This window comes from Bos grunniens, chromosome 5 (assembly GCF_055505025.1).
Source record: "Bos grunniens cultivar Pamir isolate PY7600 chromosome 5, Bosgru_T2T1.0, whole genome shotgun sequence".
Classification (NCBI taxonomy): Eukaryota; Metazoa; Chordata; class Mammalia; order Artiodactyla; family Bovidae; genus Bos; species Bos grunniens.
Genome location: NC_141169.1, coordinates 13,245,728 through 13,265,676, shown reverse-complemented (window position 1 = coordinate 13,265,676; position 19,949 = coordinate 13,245,728). Strand labels below are relative to the sequence as shown.

At 35.7% G+C, this 19,949-nt stretch overlaps 1 protein-coding gene across 10 annotated transcripts in view; it reads right to left on the bottom strand.

The window, feature by feature from the left end:
* Nucleotides 1–19,949, bottom strand: part of TMTC2 (transmembrane O-mannosyltransferase targeting cadherins 2) — a 497,284-nt gene that overhangs the window by 213,857 nt on the left and 263,478 nt on the right. For all 10 annotated transcript variants that reach the window (XM_086398902.1, XM_086398907.1, XM_086398908.1 and 7 more), the window contains 3 exons: nt 11,043–11,128; nt 10,354–10,538; nt 9,164–9,242 (listed from right to left, as the gene is read on the bottom strand). In XM_086398902.1, coding sequence (XP_086255028.1) covers nt 9,164–9,242; nt 10,354–10,538; nt 11,043–11,128 — 350 coding nt within the window. The remainder of the gene's footprint in view (nt 1–9,163; nt 9,243–10,353; nt 10,539–11,042; nt 11,129–19,949) is intronic.

The following is a 19,949-nucleotide window of genomic DNA, read 5'->3' as shown; positions in this document are numbered from 1 at the left end:
CAGAGGAACCAGAGATCAAATTGCCAATATCCACTAGATCATGGAAAAAGCAAGAGAGTTCCAGAAAAAACATCTATTTCTGCTTTATTGACTATGCCAAAGCCTTTGACTGTGTGGATCACAATAAACTGTGGACAATTCTGAAAGAGATGGGAATACCAGACCACCTGACCTGCCTCTCAAGAAACCTGTATGCAGGTCAGGAAGCAAGAGTTAGAACTGGACATGGAACAACAGACTGGTCCCAAATAGAAAAAGGAGTATGTCAAGGCTGTATATTGTCACCCTGCTTATTTAACTTATATGCAGAGTACATCATGAGAAAAGCTGGGCTGGAGGAAGCACAAGCTGGAATCAAGACTGCCAGGAGAAATATCAATAACCTCAGATATGCAGATGGCACCACTCTTATGGCAGAAAGTGAAGAGGAACTAAAGAGCCTCTTGATGAAAGTGAAAGAGAGTGAAAAAGTTGGCTTAAAGCTCCACATTCAGAAAACGAAGATCATGGCATCTGGTCCCATCACTTCATGGGAAATAGATGTGGAAACAGTGTCAGACTTTATTTTTCTAGGTTCCAAATCACATACAGAAATTAAAAGACGCTTAATCCTTGGAAGGAAAGTTATGACCAGCCTAGACAGCATATTCAAGAGCAGAGACATTAATTTGCCAACAAAGGTCCATGTAGTCAAGGCTATGGTTTTTCCAGTGGTCATGTATGGATGTGAGAGCTGGACTATAAAGAAAGCTGAGTGCCAAAGAATTGATGCTTTTGAACTGTGGTGTTGGAGAAGACTCTTGAGAGTTCCTTGGACTGTAAGGAGGTTCAACCAGTCCATCCTAAAGGAGATCAGTCCTTGGTGTTCTTTGGAAGGAATGATGTTAAAGCTGAAACTCCAGTACTTTGGCCACCTGATGCGAAGAGCTGACTCATTGGAAAAGACCCTGATGCTGGGAAAGATTGAAGGCAGGAGGAGAAGGGATGACAGAGGATGAGATGGCTGGATGGCATCACCGACTCAATGGACATGGGTTTGGGTAAACTCCGGGAGTTGGTGATGGACAGGTAGGCCTGGCGTGCTGCAGTTCTTGGGGTCGCAAAGAATCGGACATGACTAAGCAACTGAACTGACTGAAAAAGATAATCTCACAATAAAATAAAATGGCTTAATAGAACTGAAATATTTAGAGACTACTAGAAATATATGCAAGGAAGTTATAAATTGTGTTGAGAAAAACCCAAAGTTTACTCCAGAAGGAAGAAAAAAGAATGAGTAAATGTATTACTAGTTTGGGATTAATTAATGAAAATAATAGTATTCAGAAAAATAAGATACAAACTGCAGGAAACCATCAGAAAAGTATAATAAAAGCATTTTTTATTTTATACACATCTTAGGAATGCACTTCATACGTATGGATTAAGCAACATGACTCTATAATATGTAATGAATAATGTATTTTATACTATAAAATTTTTTATGAATGTTAATCACTAAGAGAGATGAGAAATTTAAAAATTCATCCTATTGTCAATGAATACTTAAAATAAGGTTCTACTAACAGCTCATAGAAACTCATGCTCATAATTACATATTTGGAGGGAAAAAAAAGACTTGCAATTTGGAACAAAACTCTTCATGTTCCGTTTTAATGCTTTGTTCAATCTGAATATGACAATAACTTTTATCATTATAAATAAAATCACAACTTATGTAACAGCTCATGGGGGAGTTAAACTAGATTTTCTTGTAGAAAACAATCTCTCCCTACCTATTAGAAAAAACAGATATAAATATATACACAGCAAAGGACATACAGTTCGTAATGTATTTAATTTTTAACTTCATTTGTATTACTGGTCTATTCTAAATATGTGCAACAAATGATCATTTTCTCGACACTAATTTTTAAGACTGTATTTTTCATACATGGTTTTTTCCTTCTTCATGATTATGTCTATTTCATCTCAATGTCATCAAAACTGGCATCTTTTAAGAATGCCAGGATTTGAAATTTAGTTAATTTTCCAAATATAGCATAACAATACATTAATTTTCTAAGAACAATCCCACTGATATTTCTTAACCGAGTAGAAGACTCATTCCATGGAAAGTATCCAATGAAAGAGCAAATTATACATGTTTTTTCTCATTTACTTCTACTGAGGCCTCAGAAAACATATTTTTAAAGAAGAATATATTGAAACTATTTGGGAATCAGATATTAAGGGTATAATTAGGTATTAATGAGTATATTAATTTCTTTATAACTCAATTTAAAAATAAAGTTTTTAAGCTTCAGTCTTTTCCTTTACCACTAAACTGGAAAAAATATGAATTAATGTAACAGGTGGGCTTGTGTGGTTTTAATAGCAGTGAAATATAATCAACTGTCTCATATTTCCAGGAAAGCAAGCGACATCTAGACCTAAGCATGATCCTGCAGCAACCCTAGCATGAAAATGTTCAAACTCCCCATAGGGACCATATATCTTCTGGTCTTCGGTTTAATTGAAACTTTAAACAAAATATATTACCTATTTAATGCAGCTGAACTGGAGGCTGGCCTTTGTAGTGTATAGACTAATGCCTAGCAAATTAATGTCTGTAACTATAGTATGTAATGTAGAATTTAAATCAAGCGTGAATGGTAAAAAGAGGAAAAAAAATACTACAGTTTTATACTAAGAAATGAACTTTTAGGAGCAAACTGTGTACATACATTTTATATATTTATTCTTTTTGATACACAGCCAAAAACTCATGATTTCCTTATATTGTTGGCTCCACAGCTTACAAAGTGAATTTCTAAAATATCCTGGTATTGGTCTTGTCCTTTTTCCTGGTCTTGTCTCTTCTAATGATGCAGAAATAAAAGTTCAATGAATAGATTTAGCTTAAAAATTCAAAGTTAATATTCTTTCTGGAGGTAAACAAATCAATAGCTAATCCAGTTATATAGTCATATCATATTTGAAAGGCTGACTCATAGATTTTTAAGAGTGCCAATGGAAGGAATCATAAGAAAATCACCAGAACTTGAAATAGGGGAAGCAGGTGGTATAAAAAGCTTAACACTACTGGAGTGTTAATGCTTCCACACTTGAAAGATGTGAAGTTCAAATCTCACACAGTAAAAAACCATCTTTTCACAGTCAGATGCTAAATGACTTGAGCATTCCACTTAAAAACCACCAGTCATAGAAGACAGATTAAGCATGTGAACCATCCTGTAAGAAATTTACTCTGAATATTTATAAATATACTTTGAAAAAAGTGATGTAAACACATACACACACATAGATACACACACTGGAATATCCAACAAAAAGAAATTAATCAGCCGAAAAGCCAGCCGTACAGAGGCTGAGAGAAAAACAGACTTCTTTGACAGCCAACCTACTAACTGAACTCAGCACAGAGTTTACATCCTTCAAGTGAGTTAGGATAAATTTACAAGTGAGAGTTTTGGTGTTTTGTTTTCAGGAGGTGCATTTGACATCTTTGTCAGTTCTCCTCACCTAAACAAGAGTAAGGAACCTAAAGTTCCCTCATAGCCATTTATGACACAACTTTCTCATTCCACAAGTTTACTTCTCAAAAATATGCATTTAAAAATTTGTGTAAGCTTTTTACTCTAAAAACCCCTGCAATAAATTCATTGTGTCGTCTATTTATTTGGTTCTTTCACCATTCTCACTAACTAGCTCAAAGTGGGGAAATTTCACAAAACTGAAAATTAGGTCACAAAATTTCTTCTTTTTATGAAACAATGTGAGAAGAAAGCATCTTGTCAATCTTAAACCTATGTAAGTAAAAGACTTGTAAGTTGCAGGCTGATGGAGGAAAATATATTTTCCAGTACTGAGCTATGACTTTATAAGTAGCAGGGATGTGTACAAAATTGTTCTAGGAATTATCAGAAATAAGAGAATCAAAACAGTATTTTCCTAGGAGATCAAAATAAAGGCAAATTAAGTTAATAAATAGCAATGATTATTATCATGCATTTCCCTTGGAAGAATGCAATCACTCCTTACAGTAAAAACATGTTACCCAACACAGACATTCATTTTTTATAAAAATAACAAAAATATATATGCAAATTGGGATAACAGTATCACATTAGAAAAAAAGAAAGCTTGAGATTTTCATTGGTTTGTTTTGGTTTGTTTGGCAAGTCAACATAGCATAGCCTACATAGTAATAAACAAAATATTATTGAGGTTACAGTAATACAATTAGCCATTTGATTTATAGCCATTTACTTATTAAGGAAAGATACTAGAGTTTTAGACTAATTGTAAAATCATTTAGAAAGTTCTATGAGAGCAGAAACCATATGGACCATTTCAATTTCATCCCACCATCACCTACATATCCTCTCCCTGACTCAGGACTTATATCTTTAAGATTGTTTTTTTCTTTGTGCATACAGATTTTTCTAAACATAGTGATTGCAGACTGCAACAACAAGGCATTAACTCTAGACTCTCACTCCATGAATACATCACACACTTTGTTCTCAAGATATATTACCAAGATGAAATGGCCGGAATTGCTTACATAATTAAACCTGACAACCACTTTGCATTGGGAAAGCCAAGTAATTTTAAACAGTAAATAGGCTTAAAAATGATCTTTGGGATTGGAAAGATTCAGTGATAAAATTAAAACTTACAGCCTAATTTAGTTTCCTACAATCTCTTAGGATTATTAAAAAACAATGCTTAAGTATACACAATAAGGGAAATAAAGAGAAAGAAGAGAAAAAAATGAAGGTAGTTAAAACTTATCCTACATATAAAAAATTTTAATATCTTGCATATTTTATACATATGTGATAAAACAATTTTGTAGGTGTTTCATTCTTTTTAATATGAAAAAGTTTTTAATATATATTTGACAGGGAACAATATCTATATCCATATATCTATATAGATATATCTATATGTAAATATAGATATTGTTATTGTTCAGTCACTCAGTCGTGTCCAACTCTTTGCAACCCTGTGGACTAAAGCATGCCAGGCTTCCCTGCCTTTACCATCTCCATATGATAGTTTTTAAATGGGAAAAGATATGTTATATTGATATAGAAAAGAAAGCCAGTTTTGGCAAGACTGCTAAATAGGAAAAGCATTTAAATTTAAATCAGGAAACTACACTTCTGTTTCTAACACAAACAGGGCAATCCCAAACAGATCAACCTAACTCTTTGGGTGTGAATTTCCAGCATATAAAATAAAAGATTATGTTAAGAGGATTTTAAAAATATCAATCTTCAATCTCTAACATTCTATGATTCTAAAAATCATTTACAATTTGAGAAGAGGAGAAATTGAGAATCAATAAAGGCCTACAATGGGTGTCAGAATAAAAAATAATTTCAGAATAAAGAATAATTTTGACTAAGTCTAGGGGGAAAATATGTAATGACAGGAAAAGGAGAAAAAACTCTAAATATGATGATTTCAATTTAGAGGGAATACTGTATTAATGGAATTAAACTAATTGGACACTAAGTAGGCTGTTTCAGTAGGATTTTGACTGTGGTTGTTGAAAGACAAGGAAAAATGGACTTCCAGAGAAAATACAGCACTTATAGATAGGACAGAACTAAATAGAATCCACGTTGGTGACTCCAGAGCCATCACTATCTCAAAATTGTATCTATATAGAAATCAGATTTACATTGTTAACACAGAAAGAACTGCCAGAGAATACAATTAGTGACTTCTGGAGATTAAAGCCCACAGAAATGATAATGATTACAAAGGAAGATAATATTACAAACCACTGACTAAGTTGGGCATTTGGTCCAATATTCTTTACCTTCATTATCTCAATCAGTCCTCAAACAGACACTACCATTACAGGCACCTTATGGATGGGGAAACTGAGACTTCAGTTAAGTAATGTCCAACTTCACTCAGCTACAAAGTGCTAAAGCCGTAAGTTGAACCTTGGGGTCTCTAAATCCAACCCTTATCCTCTGAAGAAGAAATACAGAAATGAAGTTGCACAACTGGCTAGGAGCAATTTTTTATGATTTGGCCTCTTTATAATTCATGTATTTTCATACTTACTAATTATAACTGCTGTCTAAGTAAAAGTTTAATTTCTGTTTATAAAAATGATGTACAGTATCTTTTAAAACATGATTTTTACATGCTTATAAATTTACTTAATTTTAGATGGGACACAATCCTCAATTACTGTGACTTAATCATCTTGATGCTATGAAATCAAAGAGAATAATGAAAATGTCTATGCAAGTAGATTTTTAATTTTACTTATAAACTACCACAATAAAAATTAAAAGTCTTATGATAAAACATGGAACATTTTAAGTTGGGATAGCAAGCTAATCAATCTTGTTATTTTCTATTAATACACAAATTCAAAAACTAGGCTCATTTGATGTTCAGGGTAAGTCAGCTACTAGCATGCAGCAGGGAGTGATGTTTTTCATAAAATGTTCAAGGGAAGGGGAAATACGAAGGACCAGAGTGTGTGTTTTCTTTAAGCAGCTGCAATGACTCGCGTTATTAAACAAATAATATAATTAAAATATAACTGTATTTTTTCCACACATAGTCCTTTATTTCTCCTAACCTCTCAAAATAAAAGAAAAAAAATACTTGCGTATACACATACAAGTGCTTGGCTCTAATGATCTTCAAGGGGTAAATGAATGAGCCATGAGAAAAATGAGTACTTGCAGGCTAAATCTAGCCAGACATTAAAATCCATCACTGATCCCTAAAGGGCACCAATAATATGCAAATATGAGAATTAGGAAACATATTCAAGGCTGTTGATAAACTTGATAGGATAATCAGCACATGCTGACAGACTAATGAAACCGATGAACCGACAGGGCAGTTTATTTCCTGGGCCACTTTTCTCCTTGTCAAATGGAGGCTAATCAAAATGTATTAGGAGTTAAAGCCAACACTCAGAGGATATCACCCATTTGATTAGGAGGTGAACCTACTCTCAGAGAAAATTATAGTTTCGTGAACAACTGAAACTGCAAAACCTAGTCAGCTGACAGACCTTCACATAAAATTAAACAGAAGGCAGCCACTATAATTATGGAAGAAATCTGGAATTTTAAATTATATTGAGATTCTCCCCTTGCAAATTGTTAGAGGGCTTTGCAGAGTCTGGGCAAAGCGGCTCCCTCCTTCTATGATGGAAAATAAGACAAAGGACTAAGCAATCACCCCAGGGACACACTTATCTTTTGCTGCCTATGAGTGCTCAGCATCTGTGTAACCATATGAGACACAGATCCCAAGGTAACAGCTGTATTTTCAAGCAAATGTATTTACATAAAATAATTGAATGAATTTTTGAAACTGTTAACTATAGTGAATACCACACTTCCTATTAACAATGAAGATGCCATCTGTAGTCTATTGTCAAGGAGCTGAATCCTTTCCTAATTTAAAGAAAAAGATCTTCATTGATAATCGAGGAAAACTGGGATATAGTCCTTCCTAAGCATTAGTGTTAAAAACGAAATTATAAACTAAAACCAATATGCCTTAGAGAACACAGTTCTTTCAATATTCACTGTGAAATGAAGAACCATCCAGCACTAACACAGAAAAGCTCATTCAACTGATACATCTACATATTCTCGGTACACAGTTTATGGACATGGACATTTCACCTGGGTGGACAGAATGATAGTAAAATGTCAAACAGTAAAAGGCGTGAATTTACCTCGTAAGATGTTAAGGACAAGAGTACATTGAAGGAAGCTAGATTTTACCTTTTAGTGATAATATCCACAAGAAAAATAACAGCAACTAAAAATACTTCAGTGTCCTCTTTAACAGGAACATTAAATCACCCTGCTGCTGTCCAGGCTAACTAGGGGCAGGATTCAAGAGACATATGAATATATTAACCTCTTCCAAATCATTTTTTTTTTTCTTTTCTTTTTGATGATGTGTGCCTTGTTCGAGCTCTAAAACATTTCTAAATTTTCTTTTGTTTAAAAAAAAGAAGTAGAAGTGAGTGTCCTTGCCAGGCATATATTTTCTAGTTAGGGAAGGCATGGGATTTTTTATGTATACTCAAAAGCCATATGGCTACGATCAGATTTCTCAAATCACAGGATACAGAAGTATAAAATAATCCTAGAAATGATGTAGTCACATATAGTTCATATACATGAGGAAGGCCTAGAAATATTTTTTAAAAACTTAGCCAGGTTTAATGAAAGGAAAATTTGAGGTTTAATTTGTACTTTGGAGGAAAAGAAATATTGATTCGAAGACAAAAACAGCCCTCTCACTTCTCTCCCCTATCTAGAAACAGCAACGTTAATCAACAGGACATCTTAAACTTCAGGGATTCTTTTCAAGAGTCACATACTGAATAGACAGTTTTTAGGTGTGTCCATGATCAAATAGTTGTGGCCACAATTTACTATGAGACTGTCATGGACCAATCACAGGTTACAGGCAGATTTATTAGTAACTCTAGTTCTTGACCCCTTGCACCTAGAAAAATCTATGTCCTCACTTGCATACTTTCTAGAAAATTGAGCTAATTACTCAATGTAGAACAAGCAACAATTGTGCTAGAACATTTATACTCTTCACAGTATTGCTTTTACTCTAAAGTAATACTCTAGGGGAAAAAAAACAACCTCTTCCAATCTAAAACTTTATCAATGCAAACAACACAAGTTGACTCATTCTCATCTATTGTAAGCATCAAAATCAGGAATCTCTATATCACAGCATGTTTACTTTTGAGAATATTCTGATTAAGAAAATAACATGATCAAAAATTATCAGAAATTCGATAAACTCATCAAAAACTATATGTACTTTATTCATCATTTGCAATCTCAAGAGTCTAGCTAATATTTGATACCCACTTTGGTTTATGAGCCCCTTTTCAACAACTCTGGGATCCAGCCAATTTGTTGAGAATCACTATATTAACAATATTTATTTGTTCTTAGAATAGGTGTGCTTTGTGAAAATTTAAATGTGACATCCAATTGTGAATATGGTTTTTTTTAGTGAGGATTAAAACATGATTTAATAGGGATCCATTTAAAACAAGTACAGGTTTTAATTTTTCCACAGATCCCTGAAATATCAATTAAAACATTATTATTTTACTTACCCATCATGTTGTACAAGCTCTGTGGGGCAAATTGCCTGGGCATTTTCTGAATTGCTTCCTTGTATACACTAAGGGCATCCTAATTTAAGAAACAGAAAAAGAAATAAAGTCCAAGGCTATTCACTGAAACAAAATAACAACATCTTTCCAAAATTAAAATATTCCACTGTTCTTTCTAAATGGTTCATTAGAGCAAAATTCAACTGAGCTAGTCTTTGATATCAAATTACCTCAATTTCATGAATAAAACCATTCAACCCACCCAGTGAAGGTTATATAAAAAATCAGTTTAACAAGGAGTCAAATGTTACCAATACTCTTTAAATTTCTCAATTCAGATAGATGATGCAATAAAAACAACTAGAAAAATTTATATTTTGGAGTCACCCATAGTCCTCTAAAATTCGTCATTATTTCAAGTCAAGCAATTAAGTATAATCTAAATAAAATATCAAATAATCAATCTTCTAGCAACTGAGACATACTGAGATCATGAAATGCAATTATTTTTAAAATTGCATCCTTATCCTCAGATTGCAGTCTTAAAATATCATGTAAGAGTCTCTGGGGGAGTGGTTTGAGAAAGTGGGTTGTGGTATCGCATGGGAGAGACAAAACCCACGGAGGCAGGCTTCATGTGAGAGATAGGGTACACAGGACTAAGTAATCCTCCTAACTTCCTGTACAAGATCCTGTATCCATCACTTTCCCCCTCTTCCTAATTTAGAAAACAATAAAATTAGTTTTCATTGCATTATTGCATTTAAAAGAATAAAAAGAAACAAGTAGGATTTATACCAAATCACTTAACATGCAGAGTATAAAGAAATGTATTTTTTAACATAAAACAATGAATACAGATAACAATAATAACATGTCTTAAATCATAAAATCAAAGATATGGTGGGCGAACAACTTGGGCAGTAATGCATGTTATTTCCCTTTCATAAGGAGTCATATTACTCTGAGAAAATCATAGTGAAAAAAATCCATTTTGTTTAAACAAAGATTTTTCCCAGAAGAATTTCCCCATAAAACTCTTTTATTAAAATATCAGTTCTTAAATTATCACTGTGTTAAAATATCAGTTCTTAAATTATCAGTGTTCCTACAATGAGATCACAGGTAGAAGTCATTGAGACCAGATCAGAACAAGGGGGAGGAACAGGGCAGAGAGGTTCTGGCCTGACCTCATAGTGTCCCTGCTCATGATAGAGTTTCCCCAGGTTGTACAGACAGCTGGTGACCGAGCTCTTGTGGGCATGAGGGTCCTTTAGGTTTTCGTCAGGGATCTCAGAACACTTCAGGAATGTGCGTCGCGCTTCGTCTGTCTTTCCTTGGTTCATTAGAATAATACCTGTGTTTAAATATGCAGCTGAAGGGTAAAAAAGTGGAGATAAAAATGAGAGAAGATGATGTACACTGTGGAAACAATAAAGCTATTTTTACTTCAACTTCATTTTTATGCATTAAAAGAAAACCAAGAAATGAACCTCCAGGGAACAAACATACAAAAGAAAAATAATGTAGTACAAAGTACAGGTATCACATCTATATATATATATGGTATGACTAATACATAAATGTATTAGTTGTCATTCATATATATACATATATATATATAGTCTCTGCCTTCAAAGTATCAGAATATTTTGAGCTTAGAAACTAGATGAATAAAAGCTGCATGTTTCTTAATGTATCAAAATGATAATCAGACACCAAAACATTAAAATTGAGAGATGTACTTGTTAAAGGCTCTTAATTTGACTGGAAAGTATTCACAAACAGAAGTACCATGTTTTTTAACCCATGAGGCTTTAGGTCACCATTTTCATGGGGAAAGAAAGAGATATTTTAAAAGGATTTGAATATCACTTACAAGCCAGTGTAGGCCTGCTCCCAATCGCCAATTTATAATAATGTAGTGCTTCTGCAAACCTGCTGTTCTCTTGTAGAAGTAACCCTCTGCATGAGGAAAATAGAAATTTGGAGACAAGACAGTATTAGTATACATAAACCCACAAATTTTCATTTTTTATTTCAAAAATAAAAATGGTTAATGGAGTCATAAAAATGACCTGGTACTATAAAAATAAATTCTGAATAGAAGGAAATTATTCCTCAGGAAAGAAAATGTTTGGAGAGGTATCAGTTGCATTTACGTTGCATTAGAAAGTATTAAGAAGTATTTTTTAAAAGCCCTTTACCCCTCACTGAACTTTCCCCTTCCCAGCAGTCTTTTCTCTCCCACTAGAATTACCAACCACTTGCATTTCTCCTCGGAACATGCACAGTTTTCCATCATTTTAGAAAAGAAACTTGTCTAAAGCCCTAAGCTGAAGCTCCAATACTTTGGCCACCTGATGCATAGAGCCAACTCACTGCAAAAGACCCTGCTGCTAGGAAAGATTGAAGGCAGAAGGAGAAGAGAGTGGCAGAGGATAAGATGGTTGGATAATATCATCAAGTCAATGGACATGAACTTAGGCAAACTGCAGGAGATAGTAAGGGACAGGGAGATCTGGTGTGCTGCAGTCCATGGGGTTGCTAAGAGTCCAGATACAACTTAGCAACTGAACTCTCTCTCTCTCTCTTTAAATATATATATATATATATATATTTAAAACTGAACTATATATATATAGACACACACACACATTTAAACTTAAGATGCCTCTCCCACTGGCCCTACTGTTTGGGAAATACTGACCCACAATTGCCCAAAAAGCAACAGGTAACCCAGGTCAACAGGATGGAGTCAGAATCTAACCAGATTCCATCAAAGAACACAGACTGAAGGCCATAACCTAGTTACTTCTTTATTATTTGGCTTTGGGCAAATAAGCTTGAATTTCAGAGCAGTGAGCAAACTTCAGCCAACCGTTGAGAGACGTGCTTTTGTCTACAGACACTCAGAGTCTCTGCGCCTCCCTAGGAGGCTGCTTCGGCAGTGACTAGCCACATGGATTATCCCAGCGCTTCCAGACCCTGCCCTCATGACCAAAGTGAGAATCAATTACTATTATGTCTGTGAAAATAGTGTCAGGGACCGGGAACTAGGTTCTGAAAGCTCTCACAAAGGGCTCTGTGACCTGTCTTTGCTCTCTTAAAATCAGCGAGTGTCTTACAGACATTTGACGCCTGTCTTGGACCTGAGTACTACTGTCATCAGCCTCAAACTGCAGATTCCACTTGCCAGCTCCGAGGTCTTCAAAAGGCAGTAAAATGGAAGTTTGAAAAATGAGAAGCCTACTGGTAAAAACTTATCATTTTGTAGGGTATTTTTAAATACTCAGCTTATTATTTAATGGGCATGATTAAAAAATAATGAAGTAAATCCTTTTGAAATTAAAGTTGGTTCACTTGTTTTATTAGCATAGATTAACCTCATTATTTCTATTGTTAAAAGAGCCTTGTGAATAGATGAAACCACTTCAAATCATATTAAGAGTTATATATTCACAGAAATGTACATATCTATTAAAACTTTAGAGCAACAATTTGATTACAAAATTGATATGCTTTGCTGTTAAGTACACTTTGCTGCTGCCGGGTACAAGGGAAAACAAAGCTTCCTGCAGTATTCAAGAGTCTGTAAAAATGTTCAGTTGTCTTTTTTTTTTTTTTCTAATTTTATTTTATTTTTAAACTTTACATAATTGTATTAGTTTTGCCAAATATCAAAATGAATCTGCCACAGGTATACATGTGTTCCCCATCCCGAACCCTCCTCCCTCCTCCCTCCCCATACCATCCCTCTGGGCCGTCCCAGTGCACCAGCCCCAAGCATCCAGCATCGTGCATCGAACCTGGACTGGCAACTCATTTCCTACATGATATTTTACATGTTTCATTGCCATTCTCCCAAATCTTCCCACCCTCTCCCTCTCCCACAGAGTCCATAAGACTGTTCTATACATCAGTGTCTCTTTTGCTGTCTCGTACACCGGGTTATTGTTACCATCTTTCTAAATTCCATATATATGCGTTAGTATACTGTATTTATGTTTTTCCTTCTGGCTTACTTCACTCTGTATAATAGGCTCCAGTTTCATCCACCTCATTAGAACTGATTCAAATGTATTCTTTTTAATGGCTGAGTAATACTCCATTGTGTATATGTACCACAGCTTTCTTATCCATTCATCTGCTGATGGACATCTAGGTTGCTTCCATGTCTTGGCTATTATAAACAGTGCTGCGATGAACAGTTGTCTTTAAAAGCAAGTAAAATTGATAAAGAGAAACAACACTTATATACTTTCTACAAAAAATAATATCCTTTATAAAAATAATTTAGACAAAAGGTTTTCCAATTAACTAAGCTCATATATATTATCTCATTTCAGAAACTTATTTACAATCTTAAGTGTCTTTCCTTTGAGGTTCAGATAAAGAGGCACTTCTTCTCTGATAAAAAGCTAATGTCATCAGAGGAGAAATTTATCTTAACCCAAGTCTTCCTACTTTTCTTGGGAACTCAAGTTCTCCCATGAGCCCCTCCTTATCCAGTATCTTCAATCTTTTTCCCCAATGCAATTTCCTTTCCCTCAAGACTACAAGAATGTTTGTTTGCCTCTTAGCAGAGGGGAGAAGATAAAACCTTACCACCTTATCATTCCTGCATCCAGCTCTTTACTTCTACTGTCATGCTTCCCTCCAAAGTCAGATTTTTCTTTCATAATGGTCTGTGGTGTGCATGTCCAATGACTCAAATCCCATTTACCCCTAAATCCAATCTAGGCTCTTTCCTAGAATTCAGCTGAAATGTCATAATCAAATTTCCACTAACAATTAAACTCCCCAAAGAGTTTGCCTATATGAACGCCCTACTCAACTGTAGCATTTGTGACTATTAAACCCATTTTCCTTCCTGAAACTCTGTGTTTCCTTAGCTTCTGGAAAGCTGGACTTCCTTAGTTCTATACCCCTGAAACTTCAGAGTATGAAGAAAAGCACATCTTTATTCATATATTTTTTAAAAAGAGGTTGATAATTCACAGATTGTTGTCTTTTCCTCCTTTTCTTGATAAGCACAGTCTCTGCATGATGACATGCAAACATCCAGCTCATATGCTGACTGTTCTCAATTCTAAAGTAGTGATTTCTCTACTGACATCCAGATCTGTTGAAAATCCAGCACCTTACTCAGCCACGTCAATCTAGGTGCTTGCTGGAATTTCAAAACCAATATATCCAAAACCCAAAAGCAATATCTCCCACTTAAAATTATATAAAGAGATAAATGAGACAGATGAAGAAAAACATCTTCCCTCAGCAATCAGCACCATCATTCATGCCACTGCCTAAAATCAGGAACCTGGCTATCACTCTTGACTTTTCACTCACTCTCACAAGCCCAAGTTTGAAGAAGTCTCCAAAGCCTACCAGTTCTTATTTTCTAAGGCTCGTCACTGTGGCCCTCCAAGGTTCACTTTTATAGATCTAGCAGAGCCCTTTTTATCTTTCCTGTCACCTAAATAACCGCAATTGCCCACTAATTAGTCTGCATATAATTACATTTCTAAAGGGCAAATATGCTGTTAGGCTAGACAGAAAGAACATGAGGTGACGAGCGTGTATCTTTGAAAATGTGCCTAAAGCCCATGAACCTTGAAAATGAGGTGTTAAGCCTCATGGGCTCCCTGATGCTGATGTATTACAGTCGTGTCATTTTCCAACTCATAAAATACTACATGATAACCACTCCTAGACAATCCTGTCCAGCCTGCCTCATTCTTTGGAGAAAACTAGTCACACACAGTGATGTAGTAGCAAGTCACCAGGATTATATACAAAGTAGCTCTTTGAATTAGAGAGCATCACCCTCTGTATATCTGAATAAAGTTAGCAATGGAGTGAGTCCAAGTTAGACAACTATAGTGACCAGGTTTTTATGGCTAAGGATTTAGTTGAGTATCAACTATACCCTAGTACACCTGCTGCAAATATGAACAAGGCAAATGCACTTGCCTGTGGATGTACTATCTGGTCAGGGAGACAGATAAGAGAATAAATGGTGTGGAAAATTACTATGATGGAGGACAGAGGAGTAACACCACTCTAGGTCAAGAATGGACAGGGAAGATTCATGGAGCCCAAGTGCCATTGGCAGAGACTTGAAAGTAAGCAGTAGTGAGCCAGCAATAAAAGGTATCATCATCAGCCCTATGTTATGCAGGAAAAGAGGTCCACAGAGAATTTACCAACTAAACTTTAGGTTTTCTGGTTAATAAGAGGCAAAGGCAGGACCAGAACATAGTTTCTCTGACAAGAAATCCCATGCTGTTTCTGAAAGTAAAAAAGAAGAGAGAGAAGATAATTCAATTCTAGATGCATGGGTTCTGGATTATGGTTTCATTTGCTCCAAAATTCTCCAGATTTTGTATAATGTGAACTTGAACTCATGCACTGAAAAGGACTCAAACTGCCATTTTGTCAATTCAGGATGAATCTGGGTCAATTAACAATAATGCTCTGTTCCTGCTATTTTCCACATTTACTGAATCCGTTCCTTATTTTACTGAAGACTGGACAGTGGGATAGAAATCCTTCACATCATATAAGTCATGGTAAAAGAAAGAGCTAAACTTACTTGGCACTTATAATGTTACATACAATACTTTACATTTACATATATTAACTTAATTATTACTCATCAATAATATTGTGAGACAGGATATTATACTAGCTCCATTTACAGATGATGGACTTGGGGTAAGAAAAATTTAGCAACATACTAAAGGACACACCACTAGCAAGAAGTGTCCCACAATTCAAGCCCAGCTGTCAGATTATAAAGGAGGATCTGTATTTTAATACAGCATTCATAACAAAGGCTTTTCCACAGCTGTTTAAAAATAGATGACACAGTTTGTTTACATGCTGATCATATCAATAAAGTCCTTAAGTTTCTATGTAGTACATTAAAAATAACAATACGTTTTAATATACCATCAAACCAGAATCTAATAAAAAATAGTGTTACTTATATGAAGTTGCTTAGCAATTAAGGAAACTGGCCTATGCTATACATTAATGTAAACTTAAAGTGTCTTTTGGAGAAGGCAATGGCACCCCACTCCAGCACTCTTGCCTAGAAAATTCCATGGATGGAGGAGCCTGGGAGGCTGCAGTCCATGGGGTAGCTAAGAGTCGGACATGACTCAGGGACTTCACTTTCACTTTTCACTTTCATGCACTGGAGAAGGAAATGGCAACCCACTCCAGTACTCTTGCCTGGAGAATCCCATGGACAGAGGAGCCTGGTAGGCTGCAGTCCATGGGTCGCTGGGAGTCGGACACGACTGAGCGACTTCACTTTCACTTTTCACTTTCATGCATTGGAGAAGGAAATGGCAACCCACTCCAGTGTTCTTGCCTGGAGAATCCCAGGGATGGGGGAGTTGGTGGGCTGCCATCTATGGGGTCGCACGGAGTCGGACACGACTGGGGTAACTTAGCAGCAAAGTGTCTTTTGGGTGAGAAATTGAAAAAATGTTGCTGATCTCTAATAAGTAGTGGCACACACCTTTATGTGTAAGTGGATATATTATAGTGTATTTTAAGAGGTTGAAATATATTACTTCTCATATTTTCCCCCAAATGACTTATCTTTCAGAACCACAGTCACTGGAATAAAGCAGTCAGTGAAGATACAAATTGGAGAAAGAGAAAGAATAAATACTTGTTACAGTTGAAGGAAGAAAATACAACTGGATATACAAAGTACTATTCACTCTAATACTTAGACTAAAGACCATTTTACTTAAAGGAAAAAAACAACAAAATGTCCTGTCTTAAAATGTTTCAGCATTTTGTTAACCTGATTTTGATCATGTTCTAGGAATTACCATTAAGGGTGGAGACTTTCTTTTTCTTGTGAAAGTTTTGCCCATCATTACCCTAGTCTCTCCCAACAACCCCATCTTTGTCTAAATATCCTTTTGTAAAAAAATCACAAGACTCTAGACATTTGATAAATGAAAACCAGTCAAATCCATGGTAACAGTGGATTGGACATAGTTAAAAACAAATAGTGAGTATAAATAGGCATACGATCTCCGGCTGATTCTACATATTGACAGAGACAGAAGGGGAACATTTTTTTTTTAGCACAGTGCTTCTCACTCAGGGATGACTGTCACCCAGGGGACACTGGGCAACGTCTGGAAACGTGTATGTCTGTCACAACTGGTGGATGCTATTAGCATCCCGTGGGTAGAGGTCAGGTATGCCATTAAAAATGTAAACATGTGAGAAGACACAAGACAGTCACCCCAAAGCAAAGACATCTCTGGTCCCAAATGCCAATAGTGCTTAGGTTAAGAAACTACATGTAGTATTTCATATGTACTAACTGCAACGCATTTCTTTAGAACATAGGGTCCCCATGTATTCGATAATCACATACATGAACTATATAAAGAACATAGATTGTAAAAAGGCAAAATACAGGGAATAAATTATTTAAATTAAAACGTCACCATCATTTCTACTGACTTTTCATATAAAAATACAGAAGAGTACATTTTCTCATTTTTTTAAAGCATGCCATTCCCCACCATTGTCAGTACAGTCAAACAAAATGTCAGTGGCTCTTGGTATTAATAGAAAGTTGCCCTCAATATAGAACTGTCAAAACATAGAAATCTTCAAGTAAAGCTACATTTTTCCTCAGGTTCAAACAAAGGTCTTTAAAATGGTTGAAATCTGACATGTTCAAAGTTGGTATTAATAAAGCACATTAGCAGAAGAAAAGTATACGTTTCAAGAACATGTATTGCATTGAATGAAGTGGACACTTAACACAGACCTTGAGTGAAACAGGATGTGGTTGACATAGTGTTGTTAAGACCAGGGAAATATTAAAAAGTAGTAAAACAGAAAATTGTTAAAAAGCCACAGTTATCAAGACAGTATGGTACTGGCACAAAGACAGAAATATAGATCAATGGAATAAAATAGAAAGCCCAGAGATAAATCCACGTACATATGGACACCTTATCTTCGACAAAGGAGGCAAGAATATACAATGGATTAAAGACAATCTCTTTAACAAGTGGTGCTGGGAAATCTGGTCAACCACTTGTAAAAGAATGAAACTGGACCACTTTCTAACACCATACACAAAAATAAACTCAAAATGGATTAAAGATCTAAACGTAAGACCAGAAACTATAAAACTCCTAGAGGAGAACATAGGCAAAACACTCTCCGACATACATCACAGCAGGATCCTCTATGACCCACCTCCCAGAATATTGGAAATAAAAGCAAAAATAAACAAATGGGACCTAATTAACCTTAAAAGCTTCTGCACATCAAAGGAAACTATTAGCAAGGTGAAAAGACAGCCTTCAGAATGGGAGAAAATAATAGCAAATGAAGCAACTGACAAACAACTAATCTCAAAAATATACAAGCAACTCCTACAGCTCAACTCCAGAAAAATAAACGACCCAATCAAAAAATGGGCCAAAGAACTAAATAGACATTTCTCCAAAGAAGACATACAGATGGCTAACAAACACATGAAAAGATGCTCAACATCACTCATTATCAGAGAAATGCAAATCAAAACCACTATGAGGTACCATTTCACACCAGTCAGAATGGCTGCGATCCAAAAGTCTACAAATAATAAATGCTGGAGAGGGTGTGGAGAAAAGGGAACCCTCTTACACAGTTGGTGGGAATGCAAACTAGTACAGCCACTATGGAGAACAGTGTGGAGATTCCTTAAAAAACTGGAAATAGAACTGCCTTATGATCCAGCAACCCCACTGCTGGGCATACACACTGAGGAAACCAGAAGGGAAAGAGACACGTGTACCCCAATGTTCATCGCAGCACTGTTTATAATAGCCAAGACATGGAAGCAACCTAGATGTCCATCAGCAGATGAATGGATAAGAAAGCTGTGGTACATATACACAATGGAGTATTACTCAGCCATTAAAAAGAATACATTTGAATCAGTTCTAATGAGGTGGATGAAACTGGAGCCTATTATACAGAGTGAAGTAAGCCAGAAGGAAAAACATAAATACAGTATTCTAACGCATATATATGGAATTTAGAAAGATGGTAACAATAACCCGGTGTATGAGACAGCAAAAGAGACACTGATGTATAGAACAGTCTTATGGACTCTGTGGGAGAGGGAGAGGGTGGGAAGATTTGGGAGAATGGCAATGAAACATGTAAAATATCATGCAGGAAACGAGTTGCCAGTCCAGGTTCGATGCATGATGCTGGATGCTTGGGGCTGGTGCACTGGGACGGCCCAGAGGGATGGTATGGGAAGGGAGGAGGGAGGAGGGTTCGGGATGGGGAACACATGTATACCTGTGGCGGATTCATTTTGATATTTGGCAAAACTAATACAATTATGTAAAGTTTAAAAAATAAAATAAAATTGGAAGAATAAAAAAAAAAATAAAAGAAAAGAAAAAAAAAAAAGAGTTGGGAATACCAGATCACCTTATCTGCATCCGGACAAACCTGTATGCAAGTCAAGAAGCAACAGTTAGAACCGGACATGGAACAATGGACTGGTTCAAAATTGGGAAAGGAGTACGACAACGCTGTGTATTGTCACCCTGCTCATTTAACTTACATGCAGAGTCCATAATGTGAAATGCAGGCTGGATGAATCACAAGCTAGAATCAAGAATGCCGGGAGAATTATCAACAACCTCAGATATACAGAAGTTCCACTCTAATGGCAGAAAGTAAAGAGGAACTAAAGAGCCTCTTGATGAGGGTGAAAGAGGAGAGTAAA